We start from the raw sequence: 27,398 nt of genomic DNA, 5'->3' as shown, positions 1-27,398 counted from the left end.
CCAATTTAAATATGTTTGGGTGAGTTTGTTTATTGGAATATCCTATTCCTACCCAGCAGACATCTGTTTGCCTATTGTTAGCAACTTGCTGTTTGTACTGTGCTTTTAATTGAGATTGTCTTGCTAACGGATAGACCTTTTAGCTAGAATAAGTTTAGAATTATTTTTCAAGTTTTCTTGTATTTGAGGGTGAGCTTTAGTGCTGCTCTGATGTCCCACCAATCCCTTTAATAAAAAGATGTTATGAAGGCTAAAGCTATTGTTTTTATTTTCCTTTGTTTGTTTGTAGGAAGAATGTTTTGCTGACTACAGAGAAATGCCTTTTGTTTGTTTTTAATAGTGGATGTAGCCCTGAAAAATGAGCTAGTGATTATTTTTCCCTGGTCTGTTACTGTGTACAAATGTTGGATAGTAGGTTTATTAATATTTGGTGTGCTGTTGTCTAACTTGGAGTCTTAAGGACCAGATTGTATAGAAGCTTGGATGAAAAGAGCCATAATAAAAACAAGCTGTGTTAAAAATACATGGTATATTTAGAACCAGGTGAACTTCACATATTTACTTATCTATGTGAACTTGTCTGTAGCCTCTTGTACAACAGGTAGTGTTTATTTTGGTATTCTGAGAATTCTTCACCTGTAAGCTCTCTATTTTTATCTCTTAGTTTTAAGAGTGTCACTAAAATCTACTTTAAAGATATTTGTTACAAACTTAAAGATTCAGTCTGGCTGCATAGTTCCAATTTCCATCTAGATGTCTAAAAAAATACAAGGAGAAAAACCTCTTGGGTTTTTGTCTTTCAGATAAGAATGAGTTAAAAAACACAATTCCCCTACCCTCAAGTTCTTAGTGTTTTAACATCCACTAGCCTGTGACTTTGGTTTCTCCTTTTCAATGTTTATTTAGGAAATGGATGTTAGTCTTACTCATTGTAGGATTTGATCATAGAATTAAGAGTATGCAATTGTTTGTGCTTTGATATACGTAGATCTCTTATAGTTAACAGCATTGTCAGAACTTGAATCTTTGGAGAGAGCATTTTAGCTGTACATTAGTAGTTTTGGGTTTTGCTCTTCCCAAGTTAGTTGTGGTTTTTTTTGTTTTCCTGCTTTGAAGGAATATGACAGAGTTCTTTGTGTAAGCTGCTTTTAGCAATTTAGGCAGCTTAAGTCACTTTAAGTCTGTAAGGCTGACTGGTATTTGTTGACATATATTAGAAAATACCATAATCTCTCATCCATATGAATCTTGAGCTACAAATACTGAGAAGGGATAAATTTATGTTGTGTGTGCCAGTCTGGGTGTTGATAACTTTCCAAGTGTATTTTTTTGGTAAGCCTGCCTGTGGATTCTCCAAGCATACATGGGGAAATGTGTGGCAGTTTTTGCCAGGAAAAATGTTTTCACATTCTCCAGGCTGAAAGAAGAGTTATTATTTTGCTGTCAAGTGCAGTGAGTTTTTATTCAGCTTGACTTTTTACAGGAGTGCATGGAAATATTGTTTCTGCATTTTGTAAACTGGAGATAATTGTGTAATGATCTGAATACATATCTGTAGGTCACATGAGGAGGCTACTGTCCTATTTCCTATATTCACAAGTGGAGGAGTTTTGTGATGACAATATTTGTTAATGCTCAGTTTCATTCTGAGTGTTGTTTTTCTTTAGGAGTTCTGTAAATTGATGGTTTAGCTTGGTTTTTGCCTATGACCTTTATCTATTTCAGACTTTACGTTGGGTTTCATTTAAGTTGTACAGAAAATCAGCTCCTTCTGATAGGCACATCAAGGCTCTGTGACCTGATCCTAAAGTGGCCATAGCTGTAACATTTTGAAGAGAAGCTTTGTTACTTAATCTTCTCTTCTGCTATTCCACTGTGACTAGCATTGAACTTCACTCGTGTTTATGTTCATGTCTACTCAGGATGTGTTTTGTGAGGATAGTAGTGAAAATCTTAATGGGAGTGTAATTTTGGTTGCATCTGAAATACACTGTGACTTTTGATGGGTACATATAAATAAGAACAGCCAACATATCTTTTCCTGTAGTTCTTCTGTTTTATGGTAATGTTTTCAGAAATATAAGTGTTTAGAGATAGTATTTTGTTTTAGAACTTCTGTGAAGTGCTCCAAGATTGCTTAGTATTAGACGTCATCAGATATCTTCAGACTTGATCTTAAACTTGATTAAAGGTCTATGGGGAAAAAAAACCCTTGAGCATTTTGATATACATATCCTTCTAGTTTTGTTGAGGAGAAAAAAGAACATCTACTTGGAAAATGTGTTTTCTGTTTGGTAAGAAAACAGTCAGCCTTTGACTTTTTTAACACCTGCCTGCACTTTCTCCCCCTCTGCCTCCTGGTAGAACAGTCGCTATTTGAGTATACTCTGAGCTGTACTCTATTGTGCCTTACTCCTGTTGCTAGTACATGTTAGAGTTTGGTGTCTAATTCAGTTTCACATCTAACTGTCTAGAAATATTCTGAAGCACAATACTTGAGTGTTTTTTAATCCCACCTCCCATTTAATAAATACATATTAAATTTGGTTCTGTTCCATTTAAATTGTGTCAGGAAGTGTTGTTTTCAAATACATATTTACCTTTTTATAAAGAACTGCAGGGTAGAATATCTAGTAAAATGAATAAAGTGTAGAACGCTGATTAATTAACAATTTACTACTGAAAGAATTCATGTCTTTTTTTTCCCACCTCAAATTTACAGAACAGTGACATTGTATGGATATAAATATATAAGCTTAAGTAGCTAAGTAATTTTAAGTGTTTCAAAACGAAGACAAGTCCAGGTAAGATGTGCAGTTCAAAAAAAGAATTTGTTTTGACCTATACAGAGTTTAGACTGAGTGGATGTATAGTTGAGAAACCTAGCTGTGAGTATTCAAGCAGAGGAATGACCTTGCAGTTTAGTAGTAATTGTCTTATCAACATTGACAATTTCCTGTAAGGAGAAATAGTGTTTATTCAGAATTAATTGAAAAGGAGTTTTGGCTGCCCAAATCCTTGGGGTAAAAGCTAAGACTTGTGGATTTACTGTTCCCAATGGTAACTTGAACTCTGAAGTTTTTGTGATCTTGAATGTTCTGTTGTTGATGATATTTAAAGCCATGACTGATGTCTCACACTTTAATTTCTTGCTTCTAGGATTTGAGACATGGGCTGTCTTCTGGGTTTCAAATTAAAACACAGAAATAAAAAACTTTTGACCCAAGTAAAAAGTAATTTAAAATTTGAAATGGCATTCTGTTGTTCAGAGTACCTGTAGTACTAGAAGATCTTCAGATAATCTAATTATGGATGTAAAGGATTAATCTACACTTGACCCACGAAGTTTGGAACAGCAACACATGTGTAGAGGGCAGTCTTGGATGTATGGGTGACTCTGGTTGGGGTTTCTTCCATGTTTTATGTATCTTAGGTAAATTAACTTCAGACAAACTCTTCAAAGCTCTCGCTGTTTGTATTGCATTTGAGTGAATAACTAGAAGTTTAGTTTAGATAATTTCAAGGATGCCTTGGGATACCACTGTGAATATTTCTATTTTATCTTTATTCCTAAGCAATATATATATTTCATACAGTATTACCACTTTTTGTAGTTCATGGGGAAAGTGCTTGGAAGGTCATAACATTCTTTAAGCTCTATGTTGAAGAACATGGTGCAGGTGCATGTAGTAATTAATTTATTTTAGAACATGCAGCTTGAGTTTTCAGAATGTCTTTAGAGGGTGTGGTTCAACACATCTTCCAAAAGCTGAGACTTGAAGAACTCTGGAATTACTTTGTGTAAAGTGGAAATGAAAAAGCTTTTTAAGATGTTAGCTCTTGCTGCTTGTCTATGCAGGAAAACAGCTGTCCCTTTCCCTTCCTATAGTCTTAACTCTGATCCTCTATTGGAACTTAGTCTTTAGAGACTGCGTAAGACTCTTCTGTATTTTGTGCAATGGTTACAAAATATTAAGTCCTGGGAGGTAGAAGAGAAATGGGCCAAGCATGCCTCTTCTCAACTGAGAAGGAGGCTGCAGGGTTTTCTGGTTGCATCATCTTGCTCTTGTTTTATTCCACACTGTGCTAACAGAGCTTAGTCCTCTCCTCAGACCACGTTCCTCACCTTTGGCTTCAGCAGTTGTTACTGGCCACGGTGTATTAACAGACTATCCTCATCTCCTATTTTTTTTTTTCTCCCTTCCCTGCCTTTTATCATTGTTTATATTCCTGGGTTTGTTCTATGATGTAACTAGTTGATCTAACTACTTTGGGTTCAGGTAGTTAATGAAGTTTGAAACTGTTGATTCTGGATATATTTTGTGTCAGGTGAAAGATTACTTAGAACATTTAAAAAAACTGAAAAAAATACTCTGACACAATCTGTGTTGCTGAGTTGATCTTTTTTCTGTGTTTAAACACCAGACTTGTAAGAGCTGAGGCTACACTCTGGTTGTATGGGCTTTTAGTTGCCTTTATTTCTAAAAGAGCAACTTTTCCATGGAATGGTCCTGTTGAATTTATTCTGACTGTTGCATATTTAGGTATATTTAGCTTCAGTTAGCCTCATAAATTCACTTAGCATGTAAACTGGGGTGATAAGAGTAAAAAGAAATAGAAAAAGAAAATGTAAAGAGCCTGTAAGTTGAATTTCCTGCTGAAGGCATGTACCTCTCCTCATTGAGTGTTACTTGCTTAAACAGGTTTGAAATTATAAGACTGAAGTGTTCATCAGTTGGCAGAAGAAATTATATATATATATAAAAAATAGGAGAGCACTGAGGGGGAAGTACATGTTGATGCTTGTTTAATTAGGGTGGCTTGGCCAGCCTTATTCAGATATTCCCAAGCATTCCCTTTTAACATAGTGTGAAAAACGTACTTTACAACTGCTAGCCACAGAACCAAACCTGACAACTAGAGGCCAAGATGAATGATTAGAATAGGGCAGGGCAGTGCCTCAGCTGCTGCTCAGTTTTTGCAAGCAGAAGTGTCTTGTCACTGAAATAATCATGCATGATGGATCTTGTCCTGAGTCTATTTCTAAAAAATAATGAAGTATTAGTCATGTGAAGATTAATTTTTCTAATCACGCTAGAACACAATATTTAGATTTAAATAACTTTTAGGTAATATAAGTCATAGGATTTTATTAAATGTCAACTGAGCCAGAATTGTGCTGTTTTTTAAGTGCAGTGTGTTTAGAATTGATATACAGAAAAAAAGCTATTTTTTTTTTTTTGCCTAGCCTAATTGAACTGTCAGTTTCATGTTATTTACAAGATCTTGCTATGGCTGTTGTAATAGCTGCTTAGCCTCCATAATGAGGGGTCCCCAGGAAGAATATGCAACTTGTACAATTTTCTGAGCATATCTTGCAGTTGGTTTATGGTTTGGCATTTGAGGAGCACTGTATGCTATGTAATCCTATGTGAGATCCCAAAAAATCTTGACCAACTGTATATGGAGAGGAAAAACTTCAACAAAATCTCTATGGTGTCATATTAAAGATGGAGACTGGTTTTGTCCCACATCTTGTCAAACTGGTAATACAAGATTCTTCCTCTTTAATTAAGTACAACTGTATTCTCCTTTTGCCATAGTGGGTATGGGTGTGGATAGGTTTCTTCACTGGCATGGACTCCAAAAATGGAGATGCCTAAAGCTACAACTAAGAAGTTGTGCTACTACTTACTGTATTAGTTACTAATCAAAATAGATTAGAGTAGGAGTGCAGGAATGTGGTAATTCATATTGTGAAACCCTTAGTTACACTCTGAATCAGTGATTTCTAAGAGGCACCTACTTTTCTAACCTTCCCCAACCCCCCCAAAAAAAAAAAAATATTGTAAGCTTAATTCTATGTTAAGGTAAACTTTTGTTCTGGAATACTGTTTTTTTGATTGATACAGTATTGGAAAGGGTTACTTCATTATTGACCTGGGACAACAGTCATAGTTCTGCACAAAGTAGCCAGACACATCCCAAGTTGAAAAGCCTGTTTTTCAATGATGACTCAAGTTTTCCTGATATGTACTTTAGCTGATCTTGTCCATTTTTCCAAGTTGAACAAGCTTGGTATAGTTTTGAATAATTTTGTGCCATACCTACTCTTTCAGAGGATGTGTTCTTGTACATCCAAAAGCAACTAAGGTGGAACTCTTTTGTATAACCACCACAGTGGATAGTAACCATTGGATGGAAGCAGATTTTTTTACCACCAGTGCATATGAATAGGTGCCAAGTTTCATGCAAGTCTGAAGAGTGCTTCTGTATTTCCTATGCTTGCTGCTAGGCAGCTAATACAGCCGTTGTTGGGGTTCTGCTTTTGGACTTCCTTACTCAGAAGATTCACAATGTTTGCCTGAGTAGGAACAACATTTAAAAAATATTTTACAGAAGAAAATAGCTTAAAACTAGAAACGGGTGTTTCTAGTTAGTGTTCAGCTTGTTCTTGTCATGTTAGCCCTCCGTGAATTCCGTGAAGCTTGCAGGGTAGCCCCCTGAGGTGAGTTTGAAGAAAGCCTTTGGGGGGAAAAAAAAATAGTATGGCTGTTCTCTGATATGTGATTTTTAATAGGCATCTGTAGCTTTAAAAGTAATTTAATAGACTAGGTTAAAAATGGATTGTGTCCACTCTGAGTTAACTGAAAATGTAACCCGTGTGATCTACCATACTTTGAACAAGCTTCAGATGCTGGCAGTGATTTGTTAAAGCTGTTGCAAACAATAATAATCTACCTGGAGAAATGATGGAAACTTAACCTGTCAAATATCACAAGGCTAGTTGCCCTACAGGAAGATGCATAGAAACCTACAAGTTGTTAGACTGAAAGGGGAATGAATAACTGGATGAAATTTTCTGACTTATTTGAACAACTTCACATTCTCTTTCCTAAACTTCACAGACCTCCAAAGAAGTCGTAGGATGCAGCTGTGGCTTAGGTTTGAATTACAGTAGTCTTGTAGATGTCATTTGTTGCATATACGGTTATTGTATTCACTGTGTTGTATGTAGGTCTAATTAATGGTAGAGCTTGGAAGATGCTCAGAGATTGGCATGTGTACCTTGCAGTGCGAAGTACAGTATATAATCAGCGATTGCTGGCTTCTCCGGTAGTACACAAAGATACATTTCTGCATGAGGCTTTGCCCCTAGTCTTGTTTACATAACAGTACTGTTTTACTGGGTTTAGAGAAAATGAAATGCAAGAGTATAGGCAGTAATGATTTTGCCAGCCTAGGCGGTTTATATGGGTTGTAGTTAATGACTTGAGTGTAGGTGACTCTCCAGCCTGTGCTTTGCTCTGTGTGTTAGGGCTTACAGACTCACTTCCCAAACTGCTCTTCAGTACGTATAAAGTTTGAGCATTGATTAATGTGGTGAAAGGAAGACCTCTGATCTTTAAAGAGTGAGAGTCTGGATCCAGCCGTGTTCGGGTTCACTCACCACACCTCAAATAGGAAACGTCTGTCAGAAATGTATTAGATCAGGGAAGGGGGGGCTACAGGATGGGGAACATGCAACTAATGTGTTTTTCCTTGTACTTCTGCATTCCTCTTCCAGAGCTGCCAAATACCACCCTTCACTTGAGTTTCCTTGCACTTCACCATGCAGCGCTTCCTGAAAGCTCCGAGCAATGAAGTCCAGATTTAGTGCTTTGTAGTTCAGGCTCAGTGAACACTGTGCATAAATTTAAGCTACTCACTCAGGATGGTAACTGGAAACCTATTTATTACCATGGAGACTTGGTCTTACCATAAGCTTTTTGCTCTTGGGCATATGTTTGGTACCTGCTGACTGTGAGTTAAGGGTTCTCTTGCATGTTACTTGTCAGATGCTACTTTCAGTTCCAAAGTGGACTGTTAACAGCAAGTTTCATTCCAGAACATAATAACATTATGCAACTGTAAACACTTTAAAACTTAATTGCCTATTTAGGATTGAGCAGCGTTAATGAGAAAGCCTAGATAGTTCAAGCCAAGCAGTAAGCTTGAATATGTACTGAAGAAAAGGGCGCTGGAATGATAAAAATTTACTCCAGTTTAGTATTAGTAACTGACTGTCAGCAATGTTCACTGGAGTGTTTTCATGCAGTGTTACCGTTTTTGCTAGAGAAAGAAAAAGGTATAAGTTTTGAGTCAAAATAGAAAATTCTGAAAGTTGATCAAAGGTGGTGTGAAATGTTGGAAAGTATCTCAGTGTCACTAGTTGGAATGTGAAAATTTTTTTACTACTAAAGAAATTTTCAGCTCTGTTTTGGTAGTGGCCTCTTGAGTTATAAAACACTTTATACATAAGGAGAAATAGGAGAGGTTGATGCATTATATTATATATGATGCATTATTAGTATAACATATTATAAGCTGCAGTGTATTCCAGTGGGTGTGTAGCCTTATTTGGAAGAACAGCATGAAAAACCTTTCAATGCTCTGAAACACAAAAGTTTGACATAACCCTTTTATAAATATTACTTTGTATTTTCTTGTATTCTATTTTACATTGTTGTGAGGTTTGGGAACGAAGGATAAACATCTCATAGAACTGACTCTCTTAATGCTTGAAATACGTTTTACGTTTCCAGGTTAGAAAATCCAGGCTGCTTGGTACTTACTGGAAATAAATTTCCCCAGGTGAAAAGCAAAGTATTTTTGTTTACACACTCTAGGCTGATTTTTCACTTTCCCATTAGCACATGCCAGAGATAGGGGAAGGTCAAAAGCACTCTGATTTATTATGTAGAATAGCCAAAGCACAATTTCGGGCACAATTTCAGTTGGTGGTTGTTTCTTCTGAATTGATTGCTGTTAAAAGTGTGTGCAACTGTTTTCTTGGACAGTTGCATTTAATAATTAAAACAGTAAATTCTTTTCAGTTTTAACTCTACCTTTGAACTCTTTAATAGTTTTGACTGTTAGCCTGAAGAAAAGTGACTTAATAGGTACAAAAGTTTGCTTGCTAGAATCTTCCATATATTGGGGATCTTGGTCACTGCTACCTAAACCACTTAGGTTTAAAGTGAAGTGGCTATGAAATATCCTTAGATATTTAGATTTTCATTGATGGTTTTGTTTAAGACTGTATATTTGTTGTTTTCATGCATGCAGCATTTGAAATTATTGTGGTTTATATATAGTGTAAATAACATGATGGAAACTTACCTGAGATTCCACTGTTTTCTCATCCCTGATGATCTGCACTTTCCCCAGTTGTTGTCCTGCTCTCTTCAGTTTCTCAGATTTTGAGTGGGTTGTTTGATATACAGGCTACAGAACAGAATGGTAACAGTAAAACAAAATACTTCTTAGAGTTTAAACAGATAACTTCCACTCATGTTTCTGGCAGAGATGTTCCTAAAAATGCAACAGTTGCATCTTCATTCTTGTATTGCCAGAAAGTACTACTTGTAATAGTGATAGTATATTCTTTGAATTTCAAATATTTCCCCTTTTTTTGTATCTTTTAATCCTTTAAATTAGCTTTCTAGTCATGTTGCCTATAATCCATGATTCCTTATGCACTCAAGAGTGGTGTTGCATTTCATTGTGGAATAAACTTTTTTCCTTGAGCAAATACTGAACAAATTTACAGTTCTTTGTGTGAAATTTAAACTCATAGTCTTTGAGGAGTTACCTCTGTTTCTTTGAAGTTTTTCCCTAACTTAAATACTGTCTTTCTTGTCATGTAGCCTTTATTGGTTTGTGATATACTAGCTGTGGAACCTGTAGATTGTGCTTCTAATAAACGTGATGAAGAGAACGTGGTTCCTGGAAGCTGTAATATTCCTGGACTGAAATCTTGCTGGTAACCAAATGTCTGTCAGCTTGGACATCAGAAGTGTAAAAGCTTGTCAGCTACACACCAGCTGATCCAGCTTTCAGAAGGACATTTGTTGTGGCCTCTCAAATACTAAGGACTGAAGGTCACTTCTGAAGGCTGGTGTAGAAAAATGCTGTTGCTTCAAAAAATGTACTACTTTGTGGGCAACCTCAATGTATTGCTGAAAACCAACAAACTTTACGTGATCCATTGAGCTCTCTGTTGAGAGTATTTCTGACAGTGTGTCACATTTGGAAAGATTCAGAAAGTTAATGTCTTCAGTAAACATTTCAGTTGAGTATATCATTAGGAGTGTTTGTATGTTCTAATCACCAGGTGATATTTACCTGGTGTATTCCACACTCTGATTCTTGTGAGCACTTATTCTGAGTCCAATTCTTGTCAGTCCTCAAAGTTGGATGTTTATCATTTTAATGGCAGAAGAAGCAGAGCAGAACTTTTTTCAGATGTTCTCAGTCTTTCCCCTAATTACAGAAAGGTAATACAGCTCTGTGGTTAAGTAGAAAAAAATTCACAGGATTTTTCTTTTTCCTTTAATTCTAATGCCAAAGAATAAATTATAAGACGATGCAAACTTTGAGATGATAAAGTTGTAGATAGTTTCTCTCCTGAGAAAATCCCAAGTTGCCTACTGTTGAAGGTAAGTATTAAAACTAGAAAGGACTTGTCTTTTGGCAGTGTCAGCTGAAACTGAGGACATCCAAGTATTCTTTATAAGGCAGACTCAAAGCAAATATATTTTGTCAAAACAAACAGCAATGGAGATATTATGCAATGCCAGAAATATATGTCAGTCTGTTTATGCAGCAGCAATATAAATTCCTGTGTGCATTGTTCTTTTTTGGGTCATCTGACAGTATGATGGTTCATGTCATAATTAAGATATATTTGTGTTACAATTTATATCTGCACAGAAGTATGCAATGGAGTAGAACTGCATGTACTAATTCGAAGAGTGAATAGACTTCCTTTCAAATACACAGCCGTTTTTCAGATGAGGCTCATGCACGTCAGCATTATTACATATTTTCTTATCTATACACTGATTTTAAATTGAGAAAGGATGATGAAACAGTCTGTAGTCTTTACTGCTTGCTTCATCCTCCTTTCAAGACTTGAGGCAGAGACTGCAAAAAGAGAGAATGTTCCTGTGTGCTTTGGAGAATTGTGCAATGCTTGTAAAAATTTGTAAACTGAAATTATTTTGGAAAGGGAGAGGGGAAAACTACCAAGAAAATAAGTTCATGTCAAGCTCATTGGTGTATACTTTGAGTCAGTTAGTACTTCTATAAGTTTGAGTAGTACTCAAGTATCAAACACAGAGATAAGTATGGAAGGCCTGTGAAGAACTGCAACTCTAGATCCGTGTTCTGGCTTACTCAAGCCTGTACTGGAGCAAAAGGAAAGTGTACTGTCAGTTCCTTGAGAGTCTTGGAAGATCCCATGGGTGAGATGTTGAAGGTTCTCTTTTTTTAAGGATGTAACTGAAATATTGCAGTGAACTATGTGAGTGTAATTAAGTACATTTATATAAATAATTCTAACAATTGAAAAAGGAAGAGAAATTAAGGCCTTTTTTATAGCCATTTGATGGTTACTAGGGGGAATTACTGAATCTTTTTTCTAGTAAGTAGATTTTTACTTAGGAAGGAGTACAAAGACGGATTCTGCATCTGTGATGGTGATACTGCTACCTTTTTTCATAGCAACTTTTAAAAGTAATTCCAAAGGAAGTCTCTGTATGTTGTGTGATGTATTTTTTTGTCTTTTCAGTCATATGTATGTCTTAGGTTAATTTGTTAGACTTTATTCTTGGAACTTGCAGACAGTGTCTTTGATGTCTGTTTATTTTTGCTGCATTAGAATTTGCTGATGTGCTGGTATACTTGCTGTGTCCTTTTGTTTTATAAGCATGTGTTTTCTGTCACTTGGGATTTTACTGCAAAACAGCTCCATCTTAAAGCTTTTGCTTCATGTGCAGCTACTGTCTGTTAAGCTATTTGGCAGAGTCTGGATAATTTAGAGAAGCAGTGTTTGTGCACACAGTGTGTCTCCACAGTATTATGTCCTTGGTTCTTATTTGACTGTTTGTCGTCTTCGTATCTTTTGGTCACCACAACTTCAGCTGCGCTAATCTACCTTTTATTAGAGATGACTTTTGTTTATTAGAACGTTTTCCTTGGTTTAGACAATAGAGAGGACTAATTTATTTACCGGCATTTCAATGTTTACTTATATAAGTGCTTCTGATGTGTTTACTGACCGTTGGAATGACTGATGTGTATTTATTTTCACATTCTAAGCTGCTTTGATAGCACAAGGGATCCCCCACCCATTTTCTACTAAGCCATCTTTTAAGGTGTGGACTTGTTCACATTCACGCTTACTCTGAATAATCATTTCTGATGTGGTTCAGATTACAGCTTAAATGTTGCAAGAGTAATTAGGTGGATAACATGCTCAATATTTGCTTATAAATGTGATGTATAGTTGTATCTCATGTCCTATCCAGAGTATGCTCAGTGAGTTGATAGAACATTTAAATACCTGTGATGTTGAGGATTTTTAGTGAGGCTATTGGTTGAGAGTGGTTTAGGATGTAGTGGCTTTTTCAGGTATTCAGTATAATAGTATTGTCCTGACCAGACACAAAAAAGTAGAAGTATATTCTTTAATGTCGACTAGTCTCAGTGTTCACAGGAATAAGCGTGCAGTCACTGCTGTGAGTTAGCTTAATTCCTGTTCCTTGATGCCTTTTCACCCTATGTACTATTTCCTTCTAATTGAATTTTGTTTGGTGAAAGCTTTTGCCCAAGGGCTCAGCTTTTAGAAATATCTCATTCTAATTCTTCTGAGATTTTGATCAAGACTGTAGGGAAAGGACTATTCCAGGTCCATTTTGTGAGATTTGAAAGTAGGTATAAAATTCCTATATCTAGCTTAAGTGGACAAATACAGTTAAAGGTCCACATTATCCGGTGGTGAAGCTTCAAGAGCAGATGCCAGGATTACACATTGTCTCTCACAACTAAACACTGACTTGAAATTTGTAGTGTTTTGCTGGTTTCTGTGTTTTGTTGTGTTTAGTGTTCTGTTTTCTCATTTCTCCCTTGAAAGTCACTTAAACACATAAACCCCAGTTTCTTGTAACAGTAGCCAAGTGCACTGCAAATAGGTTTTTCCCTTTGCTTACCAGGGATACCCCAGCTCAGATAATGAGATTTTAACAGTACTGGCCAAGCATCTTTTTATCCTTAGATCTGACAGTCTAACGGTTTTAAGTGTTTGAACATAAGGCTACTTAGCGTGACTAGACAACTGTATTGTCTTTAGGCATCTGAAGTGAATACTTCAAGAAATCATGTCTAAGTGTTCATATTAATCCATTCTCACTGTGTCCTAATACTTGAAGTGCTTATATTTCTGTCTGGTTTCTTTCAGGAATTTGCAGCACTTACAAAAGAGCTCAATGTATGCAGGGAGCAGCTGCTTGAAAGGGAAGAAGAAATCGCCGAACTAAAAGCAGAAAGAAATAATACAAGGGTTAGTTCCTTATCTTCCCCAAGATCATCCTTGTTAAAACATCCAGCTACATGAAGAAAAGCAGTGAATGTCAAATTTGAAAAGCCCAAAGTCTATATTTTCCCTGATATTTGCACATGAAATCTCCTGGATGTGTAAATGTATGTTGATTAAGGAAGTTTGGAATCTTCTGCACAGCTCCAAATGCTGCTGTGCAGAATCGGGGAAAGCTTGTAAAGCTGCATTACTCCCTGTCATTCAACTTGCTTGCTAAATTTTTGTAATCATACAACACTCAAGATGGGAGGAATAGCGTGGGCCAGCTGTAGTGATCTGTTTCAGCAGCTTACACTGCTGCTGGCAGGACAGTTGCTCTCCGATTTAGAGCATTTTCTGTGTATATCTTTGACAGACATGCAATTGCTCAGACTGGTGGTGGAATTGAGAAAACCTGGTCAAGGAGAAACCTCATTTGAAAACTAGACTGAAAGAGTTAGGAAATGTGTTAAATCTGGTACTTCAAACACAGGGGAAATGTTAGAAACAGGTCCTTATGCTTGATGAAATAGTCTTTGGCTCGCAGATTTGAAGTTTAGAACTCAAAACCAGATGTTCTAGAAGACAGTTTTCTACATCTGTGTAGAACAAGAATAAGCATTGTTCCTTTTTTTTTTTTGTCTTAGCTATTGCTGGAACATTTGGAGTGTCTTGTCTCCAGGCATGAGCGATCTCTCAGAATGACCGTTGTAAAGCGACAAGCTCAGTCTCCAGCAGGAGTTTCTAGTGAAGTAGAAGTTCTCAAAGCACTAAAATCTTTATTTGAACACCATAAAGCCCTTGATGAAAAGGTAATTAAATATGGCAGCTAACATCATCTCATCCTGTCCCCTCTTTCTTTTGCATGAACTGTGCTGTTGTTGATACTAAAGTTATAGAAGTAGAGTTCTCTGGATGTTTGTTTGTGTTACGGTAATGGCTTTGCCATAACTGAATCAAGAACTGCCCTCCAAAATTGCTATGTTGCACTAGAGCAAAGTGTTGTAGTTTTATTGTAGTACTTCATTAACTATGCTAATGTAAATTAAGTGTGCTTCAGGGATAATATATTTGTTGAAGGAATGCATATGTTTCCTTACCTGTGTTATATCAGGATTTAGGCTTTTGGTGATGTAATACAAGGAATGGACTAGAGAGAGCAGAAGAGGAATCTGCTTATGCTGTAATATAAAATAAAGCTGAACTAAAGGAACACTGTCCTTTGGTTGTGACTGGTATTGGCAGCAGGAGATGCAAGTGGTAAAGTTAACTGTGAATTTGACTGCTGTCATAGCTTGCCTAACTTTTGTGGCCCTTGTATATAATGTCTGGTAAATTATTTGAAGTAGAATTTTGTCTCTTCTGTATGGAAAAACATACACACTCTGTGCCTTTGCAAAAAGGATAGGCAAATTCTGGATAAGTGTAATTCTTGGCTGAATGTACAGGTCATGTTGAGATAATGATTTGCTTATGAAAGAAAAGGAAAAGCTAGCTGTTGAAACACACAGTTTTCTTCTGAGAGGTTTTTTTGTAGCATACGTAATTAGTCCTGACTCAAGAGCCAGCTCTCAAGCCTTACCAGAAATAGTGTCATTTACTATCTAGAAGGACATGGCAACATGGCAGTAAGTGAAATGAGTTTCCTTATAATTGCAATGATTGAAAACTATTTGAAATTCCCCTTTCAGGTAAGGGAGAGGTTACGAGTAGCACTTGAAAGATGTAGCTTATTGGAAGAAGAACTAGGTACTACACATAAAGAGGTAGGTTTCTGTTTTGAAAAGGAGTCTTCATGTGTGTATTGTGGGTGTTTAGTCAATATTTGTACACAGTAATTTCTTGAGTTATTAAAATTCATTTTCACTTCTTTGTCTTGGTTTTTTTTTTATTTAACCAAGTGGGATAACTTTAATTTTTTAATCACTTTCAAAGAGCAGTAAAACAAACCCCAATCCCTGCCCCCTTCCTTAAAAAAAATCCTGACAAAAAGAGTTCCTGTGGCTTTAATGTTTTTGGATTGCAATGGCATAAGTTTTTGAGTGCCTGTGCCATGTTTTATTAATACATACCTTGTAGTAGAATCAGTAATTGTTGTTTTGCTCCTTTGCTTTTGCAGCTGTTCCTTATATTGTTAGTGAGAAAGGAATTGACTTGAAACATATGTATATAAACTTTTCATTTCTTTTAGTTAATGATTCTGAAAGAGCAAAATAATCAGAAGAAAACACTTCCAGATGGAATGCTGGATATAAATCATGAACAAGAAAATACCCCAACTACAAATGGGAAGGTAAGCTATTTACTTTTGTAGCTGATGTCTGATTTTCAATCATTAACTATGATACTTTGATTTTTAAACTAGAATAAAAGATTTTGATTGATGATTTAATTAAAGTCTCGGTTCCATGACTTCAATTTTTTTTCAGTCTGTCCAATAAGAAAATTGGTTTTGGGGAGGGGTGTTTGTAGGTAATAGTTTGGTTTTCAAATTTCGGTGTAACATGCAAATACATCTTTATTTTTCCTTCTTATTTCATAGAGATCCTCTGATGGCTCTTTATGCCACGACGAAAACCTCACTAAAGTGATTGAACTTCAAGACATCATAGATAAGCAAAACAAAGAGCAGACACAAATGAAAGAGCGCCTTACTACTTTGTCTAGCAGAGTAACAGAGCTGGAAGAAGATCTTGACACAGCTAGAAAAGATTTAATAAAATCTGAAGAAATGAATACGAAGTTACAGAGAGATGTACGAGAGGTGAGGAATAAACTGTCAAAATTTGGATAGCCACAAATGCATCTGTTTCAGAAAGTGTCAGTGTCACTGATGCTTAACTATACCTTCATGCTTTTGAATGTCTTTGGTTTCATAGATGAGAAGAAAATTGTTCAGGGCATAATGGTGCTGGTTTTTGTTTCTAAAAAATCAGTCTCTTAAGGAAGTTTGTGTTCAGAATAAATCTCTGACTAACTAGATACTTCATGAGTATATAAAACTGGAGAACATGAACGTGTTCTTGATCTTGTCATAAATCCTGAGCTTATTTGTAGAGTTTAAATTGTTTATTTTTAAAGATGTGCATGGTTGAGGAATCACTGTAACTTCAGTGGTGTGGTTGACAATCAATGTAATGGGTAAGTCACTGATCTCCATGGTCCAATGTATTGCAGTGTACTTTACCCTTATTAAATAGAAAGGGAGATTAGTTAAATCCCTAAGAAGTAAAGATTGCATTGTTTGTGCCATTAAAAGGTAAATAGCAGATCTGTGGTGTAATGGAATAAAGAGCAATCTTTAAGCATTTTCCATGTAAAAAACCCAAGAGTCATCAAACTTCTAAGCTTAAGTGAGACTATTCTCTTCATTTTTTACTGAGAGAAATAAGAGTACATCTGATCTTTATTTTTTTAAATGATTAGTATTTTTGGTTAGTGGGGTTCCCCCCCCCCCCCCCAGTTTGATCACCAAATAATTATCCCTTCTGTTCTAAACTCTGTCTTGTGTCTTGCATAGACTATGGCCCAAAAGGAAGACATGGAAGAGAGAATTACAACTCTTGAGAAACGCTACCTCGCTGCACAACGTGAAGCTACATCTGTGCACGACCTCAATGATAAACTTGAAAATGAAATTGCCACTAAAGACTCCATGCATCGACAGGTTGTCATTTGAAATATGATAAAGTACATTTTGCTCAGCATAAAACTAATGGAAATAATAAATGTGCTTAGAGTAGTAAAGCACTTTGCTTTCAGGAAGATAAATATCATCTATGGTGTATTGTTAGCAACTGTTTTTCAGTAACTGGAGGAGTGCATTGTCAGAGTTTTTACACTGGAAATGAGACAGTTCACTGGGGAGGGAAAATGGTTTTGTGAATCTTAGTGTACGTGATCATGGTGCAGCAAGCTGTTGTCCCTACGAATTGTGGATTTTTAAGTTAATTCTATGTGTATCCAAGCATCCTTAATTTCATATCTGTGGGAATTACTCATTCTCAGCTAAAACAGTTTGAAAATTCCTGTAGTGTGTAGTGATTTTTTTTGTAGCCTATAGTAGAAGGAACTGTTGCCTTGCTGTGGGAGGAAGTATGATACATGCTTGACTTGAAGTTGTACACCTTTATGAACCAGAAATGGTTGCTTAGGCGATTACTTTCTAGCTAGTGGCTGGCAAGTCTTTGTCAACAGAAGTCTGGTTTGGTATAGTTGTTAAAAGAAATAGTACATACTTTAAATAAAACTATGGGAATATGCATAGTGTTATTTATAAAGGAATTTATTTCCTTGCTGTAACTTGAAGACTTAGCACAGCCTTGATATAGAAAATTCCCAGCTTGTTCTATGCTACTTCCCATACTGAGCTCTGTTTATTTGGTGTTAGTGTTGCTTTCATAATACACAAAACTGTCTGTAGGGGAAAAAAATTGGTAGAGAAAATAATTTCCCGTGTAATGGAGGGAACAGGAAGCCACATGTGTGGTTATGAAACCAGTTTGGGACAGTTTGTTCTCTCTAGGCTTTGTAAAGGCAGTATCTATATCTTTACCTTCCTCTTGGATGAAAATTAATTGCTGTTTTAAGACTAAATATTTGTTGATCATAATCCTGTGTAGAGTGAAGATAAGAATAGGCAATTGCAAGAACGACTGGAACTAGCTGAGCAAAAGCTGCAGCAGACTTTGAGAAAAGCTGAAACTTTGCCAGAGGTAGAAGCTGAGCTGGCACAGAGAGTTGCAGCCCTTTCAAAGGTGAGTCAGTTGAACAGTGTCCTCAAGTCTCTCTTCCTGCCACTGGTTGATTTTGGTACATTGTATTTCCAGTTTTCCCCCCAACTACTTCAGAAAACAAGGAGAAACATTTTCTTCATTTTTCTATTCAACTCTCTGAACCCACTGTGATTTACTCAGTGTTTTGGGGGTTTTTATGGTCTTTGGAACTTGAGCAGGTCTTCTGTTAACTCTTTTACTTTACAGAAATGTCTCTCTGAATTGCTTTGTTGCTTTGTATTAAAATGAATTCAATAATAGACATAAAGTCTTTAAAAACAAAATATTTTTGAGGGGAAAAATCCAAGTTTCTTCCACTGTTAACCAGTTGAAGAAAGTGAGGAGAGAAGAGTAATGGTACTCATTAATATTCACTTGCAGCCTTCTAAAACTGTTAAATAATGAAGTCTGAAGAATTATATGCAGTAACTACAAATGAGCCTTTTCAAGTGTGTGTGTGTTTCTTTCAAAGTCTTAGTTTCATTTCTTTCCCTGTTATCTTTCCTGTCCCTAACTGGCTCTGTAGTCTGACCTTTTGTCTCCTGGGAGCTCTGCTGCTAAAGATGCTAAAGTATTGGAACTTACCAGCAAACTTAGGAAGGTAGAATTTGTATATTAGTCCTCATTTCTGCTTGCTGCTTTCTGCTTTGTCATGATTACTAACAAAGGCTCATATTGTTTAGACTGATGAGGAAAAGCTGAAAATGCACTTAAAAAGTACTTTTTTTTTGTTACATTCTTAAGAATATGAATGAACTGCTGCTGTTGCAAGCTCAGTAGTTGATTCATGGTACTTAAGGGTGAGAAGCTTCATCGTTTTATTACTTACCATACCAACTCTTACGAGGTTCTTTTAGTGACAGAAAGGCATCTGTTCTGCATTGTGTATTACCATAAATGGCAGTTGTGCAAAGCATGTCAGATATTATTGTGCTTCAATGTTTCTATGCTTTTTCAAACCTACTTTAAAAAGAACCACAACCCTGAAATTCTAATTTTGTTTTCAAATTGACAGGCTGAGGAGAGACATGGCAATATAGAGGAACGACTGAGACAGATGGAAGCACAACTAGAAGAAAAGAATCAAGAGCTGCAAAGGGTACTGTACATATTATTGGCAAAAACACAAAGCTGGAAGAAGGAATCTAATCCCCTTCATGACTTCCTACTAGTCAGCAAAGCTGTTTCCATTTCTCTTCTCTAAGCCAGCATTCAGGCTGGTGGTTGGTTGGGAGATGTGAGCTGTTGTACTATGGCTAACATTAAATCTGAAGAAAAAGCTGAAAGTCTTCAATGAAACTTTGAAAATATCTTTGGAAATACCTAATTGCCACACATACTAGAGACATATCAAAAACTTGCTCAATTAGGTGACTGTGGGAAAACTGCTTCCTAGGTTATAAGTAATGGAATTGGTTCTGAAATCTCTATTTTCTTGAAGTGTAATCTTGGATTTTCAAGCATCTGATCTTGAAAGAGTTATTAAAGTCTAAAGTATCCCTTATACTCCCTTACAGAATCATGGAAGTTCATACACTATTCGTTTGGAAAAATACTTCTCTGAAAGAAACTGCATTTGGATTAACGAAAGCATATTGTTGTTACAACCTGCAAATTATTACAGACATTATAAATTTTCACTTATTTCAGTGACTTTTATGTATCTTAGGCTAGACAGAGAGAGAAGATGAATGAAGAGCATAATAAACGTTTGTCAGAAACTGTTGATAAGCTTCTGTCTGAATCTAATGAAAGGCTCCAGCTTCATCTCAAGGAAAGGATGGCTGCCTTGGAAGATAAGGTAACAAGTTGCATTCCAGCATATGCATTAATTAGACGTTCAAGATTCTGCAGCAGTTTGTGTATTTTGCAAGGTGTCTAACAGTAAATAAATTCTGAGTCCTTCTTAATAAGTAGCTTCTGTTAAGGCTGTTTCCTAGTACAGATTTGAGAATATATTCTTAAGATTCTTTATTTTGGGGGTGTTGTCCCTGGGCATTGTTACTATAGTGTTGAGAAAAGATAAAGCTTCTTGAAAGATCCTTTCATGGACTGCATAAATAGGCTCATCCAGTGTAGTACAGGAAGTCTAAAGAATTAGAACTAGAACTTTGACCTTTTCAGTTCAGTTTCTTTTACTTCCCACTGCTTTTGTCTATACCAGTTACTCTGAGTCATTGTGGGGGTTCTTGCATGTTGAAGCAGACTTGTGTTTTCTTCCCAGGTACATCACTTTGAGACAGATTGTGTCAATGTAACTGGGCTATTCCCATTCTCTGAGCTTTCCTCTGTATTCAATTAATCTTCTAACTTGGAATATAGTTTTTCTTGTTTTTTTCTCTTTCTGCTTTTGCATCTAGGGCCTTATGGATTTTTCTTCCATGCATGCCTTTAAGTTAGATTCTCTTATCTGACATCAAAGACAGCCGGGTCTCCTCAAGTACCACTTTGCTTGGTCCCGACTTAAAATTGCTTTATCTTCAATTAAAAAAATACTTTGTTTCTTTTACTGGAGGATGAAGTGACCATATGGAGAAATATTTCAATAAAAGCTGAGTGGCTTTTTGTTTTAAAGCCATGGCAATGAAATGCTTGAGTTGCAGTATATAATTGCTTTCTCTTGCATTCATGTCAGCTCATCTCCTCTCAGATCATTACTAAGATTTAGTCCATTCTTTTCCCTGCTTTTGTGCTCTGGGAGCTGGGTTGAATTGAGTAGTGCAGAACAAATGTAGATATTACTGATTCTTGTCCTTAGATTTAATGATAAAGGTGTTCATCACCTGACTTCTAAGTGTGCAAACTTGTGTTTTTTAGTTAATATCGCTATTTTCAAGGCCAGCAGCTGCTCTTAATACTTTAGAAATTCTTATGAGCCTAGCTGTAGTATCAACACGGTTGCTCTAACAGTCTTTATAAACTCAGTTTCTGAGAAGAAGCTGACAGCACGTTTTTTTTTAGCACTTGAATATTGTGAGGTGTCTCAGAGTTGATCCTAATTCACCTTTATCTCCCAAATGCTAACTACATTCATGAATAATAAGGAAGATCTAGCTGTCTCTTACTGTGAGTAACAGTTTCTAGAGAAGTATTCTTGCTGTGGCTTCCAGATTTATTCTTTTAAGTTGGTAAGAAACATGTAGCTATAATAAGACTTTCTTCCGATCACTTAGGCTTTTTTTCAAATGATGATTTGTTTGTTCATGTACGAAACTTTATTTGCATCTTGAACATGTCATAATGATATTACCTCAGGGCAGTGTGTTTAGCAGAACTGTTTAACAGTGGTGGCAAGGGAAAAGAAGGTGACCTAGTTATAAGTTTTCCATTAGAAGGGGAAATCTGCTTTTTGAATCTTAGTATCAAATACTACAATAGTTTAAATTCTTTTTGGTTGCAGCTCTCAACGTTTCTTAATTCTCAGATGATTTTTAGTCTGAATTTGGAAACTGCTTTGAGTAGGTATTGTAGTAGTCAAAATTATTGCTGGAGTTGTTTGGAAATTGTGGTATAACTGTAAACATGACAGCTCTGATATTAATGAAGGCCCTTAAGTCAGTGAATGTTGAAGTGCTGGAGGTACAGTACACCCAAGAAGCTTCTTTGTAGTAACTTAAAGTCAGGCAAGTGCAAAGAAAGTGAAAGTCTAATGATAACAGCTAGTACTGCCTTTAATAACCCATCAATGAATTACTCTGAATTATTTTAACTGCCCAATTGTTCCTTTTTTTTTTCCCACTAGTTTTATCAAACAGAGCTTTAAGAGGCTGGTATTGGTATTAAATTTTTATGGAACATGTGCTATTGTTGAATTCATTATTTGGAAGGCTGTGCACCTGAAAGGATAAACCTTCAACTATAATCAAAGTGAAATGATGCAAGCAGCAAAGTAGCTGTAACTTAAGATGCATCTGTGTAGTGGTGATTGAATTTTTTTTATACTTACCTTGCTTATGGTTTAAGAGCTGAAAGCTTTTATAAGTAACATAATTTGTGATACATTTTGTTTTAGAATTCACTTCTTCGAGAGATTGAACACTCAAAAAAACAGATAGAGGAACTTCAGCATGAAAAGGTATAACGTACTTCTGGAATGCTGTATTGGAAAAGACTTGCTGCTCTGCTACATAGCAGGATTAGATTTGAATTCACCTCTAAAAGTGAATGTGATTTTGTCAGTTTAAAATATAGGGAACTGTTACTGATCATTTTACCGTGTGCCTTAGTTTTTCTGATGATTTTATACGTAGCTTTTTACTCAAAGACTTTTAACACACTTCTGAATATGTAAAGTGACTGGATATATTGGCAATCTGCCAAAGTCTGAAGACTGTGTAGAGTTTTTATGCTGTTATATGCATGACCTTGAAGAGTAAAAAGAAAAGAGAAATACTTTTAACATTAAGTATTTTCCCCTAAGTTTTTTGCCTTAAAGCACTGGGTACCAGGAAATGCTTGTTCAATTGATACCTTTTAATAGTTTTAGGAACTGGGAGACAGGGAGAGAAATAGTTATTAGACTTCTCTGCTCCTTTTGCAGTAGCAGCTGTTCTATGGCTTGCTTGTCCTGGGACTGTCAAGTTCCCTTCCTTGAATAATAGTGATGGGGCCATTCATTTCTTTGCATCCTTAAGCAGTGGCAACTGATTTTTGTGGTCATGCTCTCTGTTCTGAAATAACACTTGTTATTACTTATTAAATCACAGGTGTACTGCATCTCCCCAAATCATTCTAGTAAGTAGCCAGGCCAAACTGTAAAAGCTGTACTTCTGTAATAAGATGAGGAATGCCTTCAGAATATTTTGCAGATTATGCTTTGACTTTTGTACTTGTAGATGAGCAGTTTCCACACAAGGCACAGATGTTCATCATCAGCCCCTCTTTATTAGTCTTTTGTTGTTTTCTCATTCATTTGTTAAATTCTGAGTTTCTTGACCATGTAAAAATTGCCAAGTTAGAGTGAATTTTATTTATAACCTCTTATATGCAAAGGTTAAAGTCTTCTTGTTTCTTATTAAATCTTATCAATTAAAGTTAATATGTGAATTTTATTTAGTAGCTGTTTTGAGAAAACATATTGTCATTACCTAGAGTCACAGGGTAGAGAGTCAACTGGATTATTCTGGGATGCCCTTTTGTGATGGTGCTACATTATATGTAGCAAAAATCATTGTTTTAAAATCTGCTGTTTCTGAGTTTCCTAGAAATGAGGGGGAAAAAATAAACATCAGTTTATAAAGAGATATTTGAAACTGATTTTTTTTTTAAAGCATATTGTATTTTATCTATTTTACAGGATCAACTTGTATTAAATGTTGAAGCATTAAGGGCTGAAAATGACCAAGTCAGACTCAGAGCCACGTCACTTCATCATAGGTACCAGCACTTAGTTATTTCCTTCTTTCTAATATCTTTGAAGTCATTCTGCTAAATGTAACTGTGTCTGTTATAACTAAAAATACTTCAGTCATAGCTACAAAACATATTTCTATAAAGCACATAAAGCAGTTTTTATAATGCTTAAAAAAACCTGGCACTGGAGAGATGAAAGGAATTGTTTGGATGGGATTTTTTGATTGGTTTCTCCCTTCCTCCACCTTTGTAAGGATAAATGTTTCTCTGTGTTCCAGCCGGCAGGATTTCAGATACCCTATGCCATCTGCAGCTGTGGCCGACAGTCATACGGACTCCTACAGCACCTCTTCTGTGTTAAGGCGTCCCCAGAAAGGCCGTTTGGCAGCTCTCAGAGATGAACCTTCAAAGGTAGTACAACTGTGAAATGGAAATAGAAGTGAAACTTGTCAACAAAACAAATTCAAATGAGGCTAATCTGTTGCAAGAAGCTTTTAGAATAGGAATATACCAAAATGATGATTTTGAAGTCCAGTTTGGTTTAAGTATTGATGAGTCTGTAAAGTATAACTCTATAAACAGTCCCACTTTTGTGTCTATACACTAACATGTTACCATTCTGCAAGCAATTTTGAGTCCCTCTCAGGGGACAAATTCTCATTACATGAAGCTGATTCCAGACTTCTTACTGGATTTGATTAGCAAAATTCTAGTGTAATTTATAGTGTGTATGGCCAAGACACAGGACAGTTTTAATTTATTCAATGGACTGTGCATTTTGAAATTTAACTGTAAGATGCAAAGTTTTCTACATCATAGCTGTTTTTTTCCTACATTTCTTTAAATATTGCTGTCTTGATGGATGCATTCAGCATGTAAGTGGACTTTTAAAAAACTTATTTTAAACATCTTGAAAAACAGTAGGATTGTCATGTGTTTCCCACTTGAATTTGAATGTTGTTTTATGTTCTTTTAGGTTCAAACTCTGAATGAGCAGGACTGGGAGAGAGCCCAGCAAGCAAGTGTGTTGGCAAATGTGGCACAAGCATTTGAAAGTGATGTTGATGTGTCTGATGTTGAGGATGATAGGGAGACTATATTCAGTTCAGTTGATCTGCTATCACCAAGTGGTCAGGCTGATGCTCAGACTTTGGCCATGATGCTTCAAGAACAGTTGGATGCAATCAACAAAGAGATTAGGTATGGTCTGTCTGCTATTAAGGTTCTGATAAAAATGAGTTTCTGTGACACTACAAGCCCTTTCTGTGTGGTTATTCAGAAAATAGTGGTTGTGTATTAAATTTCTTGGAGCATATGAGGGAGGGGGTTGACAGAAGTTTCCTTCTGCCTAATTAGTCCTTTCAAGTTCTTTGTCTTCAGTCCCATTTATGGAAGAGATTGTGTGTTACTAGTTTGACAGGAACCCTTGAATGCTGCTAATAACAGTAGTATTTATCACTTTTTTCAGATTGTTTAGAAGATCCTTCAGTATGGTTGTTCTGTCTGATAAGTACCACTGCTTTCGATGCCAGTGTCAGCCATTCTGTTTATGGCACTTAAAGCAACATGACCTTCAAACTTCTGTTTTTCTTTTAGATTGATACAAGAAGAAAAGGAAAACACAGAGCAGCGGGCAGAGGAGATTGAAAGCAGAGTGGGTAGTGGAAGTTTGGATGCCCATGGCCGGTTCCGGTCCATGAGCTCCATCCCTCCTCCCTACGCCAGCGGATCACTTGCTGGTTCCTCCCCGCCCGGCAGCGGCCGCTCCACCCCGAGGCGGATTCCACACAGCCCTGCTCGGGAAGTGGACAGGCTTGGCATCATGACACTGGTAAGTATCCGCTAACTTCAATGTTTTGGAAGAGTGTTCCTTTTCTCTAGGAAGCAGGTGGTTTAACTTTCTCTTCCTCTTCATGCTCAGCTGTGTTTTTCCTTTCTCTAGACTTTTTTTACTGCTTTCATTCAACTTCTATAAAAAGTGTAAGATGCAGTCATAATGATTAGGAAAAACATTTAGCACTCAAGTCCATTATTTGGTCAACATCTCATGCCTAACTATTCCTTCTGTTATGGCCCTTCTTCTGGCTTATCTTCCTGGAAGAAAGAACATTTTCACTCCCTGGTGCAGCAATCACTCTCACCCTCTGCTTTAAAGTGGACTGCTAAAAATAAAGTTTTCCACTAAAGATTCATTTAAAAAGTGACTTGCATACAGTGCATTAATCTTGAAGACTGGGGAGGTATCACAGATGTTTTAAGGAGTGCTAGTGTCTTGTTTTAGTCTATCAAGACTGGTAAGTAAAAGAATTGTCTGTTACAACTAGTAGATGATGAAATAGCAGCTTGGTTGCAGCAGTTCAGCGAGTAGAGGAAGATGGATCTATTTTGACATTCATATGACTGCTTAGAAAAATGAATCCTATGAACTGTAAAAACAAGATGCAAATTTTCCACTTCCTTGGCTTTACCTGAATGTTAAGCAAACTTAGTTTCTCATATCTAACATACCTTTTCACTGAGGAGCATCCTGCATACAGGTATTTATTTGCAGGCATCCTTCACTGGAAAGTTGGTTCTTCGGTTTAGTTCTATGTACATCACCTTGCTCCCAGATTTGGATGTCCTTTTGGAAACTCTACATAATAGTAGATGCAACATGACTGTACTTGTATCATGCCTATACCATACCAATCAGTAGACAAGGAATGCTATATACTCTAAGAGCGGTTAGTCTGTAAAGGACTGACTTGGCTCATTTATGTCTCTTACAGCAGTGTTTAAAAGCAGCTGGCTTTTTAAAGTGAATGTGTATGCATACCAAAGAGTGGGGGATTTTTATGAGGAGGAATCATTTTGCCTTCAATTAAATAAAAAAACCCAAATCATTATACTTTGACCCTGTATATCCAGAAGATGCTGCTTCTACAGAAACTAACACATTTCAGACTGTGGAGTGCTTTGTTTTCTAATGTATCACAGTAATAAGTGGTTAACCTAAGTACTTCTTACAGAAAATGATATACAAATATAGCTATTTTCATGAACACTAGATCAGAAGAATGTGTGTCTTGTGTTGAAATCTAATTGAACAAAAGTAAACTAGGTTAATTCATATTAGATTATAAAAATTGTGAATCAAAGGCTCTTGATCCATTGCAGTTGCATTTTTCTGATGTTTTTGTACCTGACAACTGCTTTGTGAAAGCATGAAAACAAGAAACTGCTGCTAGAATTACAGGAAAGAGCTTTCTACAAACGTTTGGAATGGCTCTTGTGAATTATCAGTCTGAATGTGTTGTTCTGGGAGCTTTGTCATTGTTTTAATAGAAAGTTACATTAGTTTATGATCATGCAGGCAAATTAGCTTAATCTAACTGCATTAGTGGTGTAGGCAGTTCAGTTAGCTTGAAACTCCTAAAATTAATTAAAGCATGATGAATTGTGAAACCTACAGCTCTCTTGAACAGTTCTTGTGGACAGCTTTCATTCCATATGGTAAACATTTTCATTTTTATGGGTTGTCAGATTTAATAGATGAGAAATCCAGCAAGGGTAAAATGAACTTCTGCATTTTGTCCAAGAACTTGGGAGGGACTAGATCATCTTTAAAGTTCCCTTCTAAACCAAACTTCTACGACTCTCTGAACTTCTGATTTATTAACTTAGTACTCTACAGTCAGACTGAACAAAACTTTACATATCCTGCATAGTTTGCATATATTCTAAAGAGAAAATGATTGGGAAGTTATTTGTGGGAAGGAAGCAACCCCCAGTTCCCCTGTCCTGCCCAGTGTTTTGAGGTTGCCAGATGCAATGATAACTACTCAAATTATCTAGATTAAACTTTTGTCAGCCTCAATCTGAATAAGTAA

General features: G+C 36.3%; 1 protein-coding gene across 2 annotated transcripts in view; it reads left to right on the top strand.

Annotated features, from left to right (window-relative positions):
- PPFIA1 (PTPRF interacting protein alpha 1) overlaps positions 1-27,398 on the top strand; it is a 55,619-nt gene that overhangs the window by 7,358 nt on the left and 20,863 nt on the right. For both annotated transcript variants that reach the window (XM_061999158.1, XM_061999159.1), the window contains exons 3-16: positions 13,283-13,384; positions 14,047-14,211; positions 15,091-15,165; positions 15,591-15,692; positions 15,942-16,163; positions 16,920-17,066; positions 18,022-18,156; positions 19,190-19,273; positions 19,844-19,975; positions 22,187-22,249; positions 23,471-23,550; positions 23,805-23,937; positions 24,503-24,726; positions 25,123-25,357. In XM_061999158.1, the coding sequence (XP_061855142.1) occupies positions 13,283-13,384; positions 14,047-14,211; positions 15,091-15,165; positions 15,591-15,692; positions 15,942-16,163; positions 16,920-17,066; positions 18,022-18,156; positions 19,190-19,273; positions 19,844-19,975; positions 22,187-22,249; positions 23,471-23,550; positions 23,805-23,937; positions 24,503-24,726; positions 25,123-25,357 (1,899 nt within the window). The remainder of the gene's footprint in view (positions 1-13,282; positions 13,385-14,046; positions 14,212-15,090; positions 15,166-15,590; positions 15,693-15,941; positions 16,164-16,919; positions 17,067-18,021; positions 18,157-19,189; positions 19,274-19,843; positions 19,976-22,186; positions 22,250-23,470; positions 23,551-23,804; positions 23,938-24,502; positions 24,727-25,122; positions 25,358-27,398) is intronic.

This window comes from Colius striatus, chromosome 7 (genome assembly GCF_028858725.1).
Source record: "Colius striatus isolate bColStr4 chromosome 7, bColStr4.1.hap1, whole genome shotgun sequence".
In the NCBI taxonomy this organism is placed as follows: Eukaryota; Metazoa; Chordata; class Aves; order Coliiformes; family Coliidae; genus Colius; species Colius striatus.
This window is presented reverse-complemented; position numbering and strand designations above follow the sequence as displayed.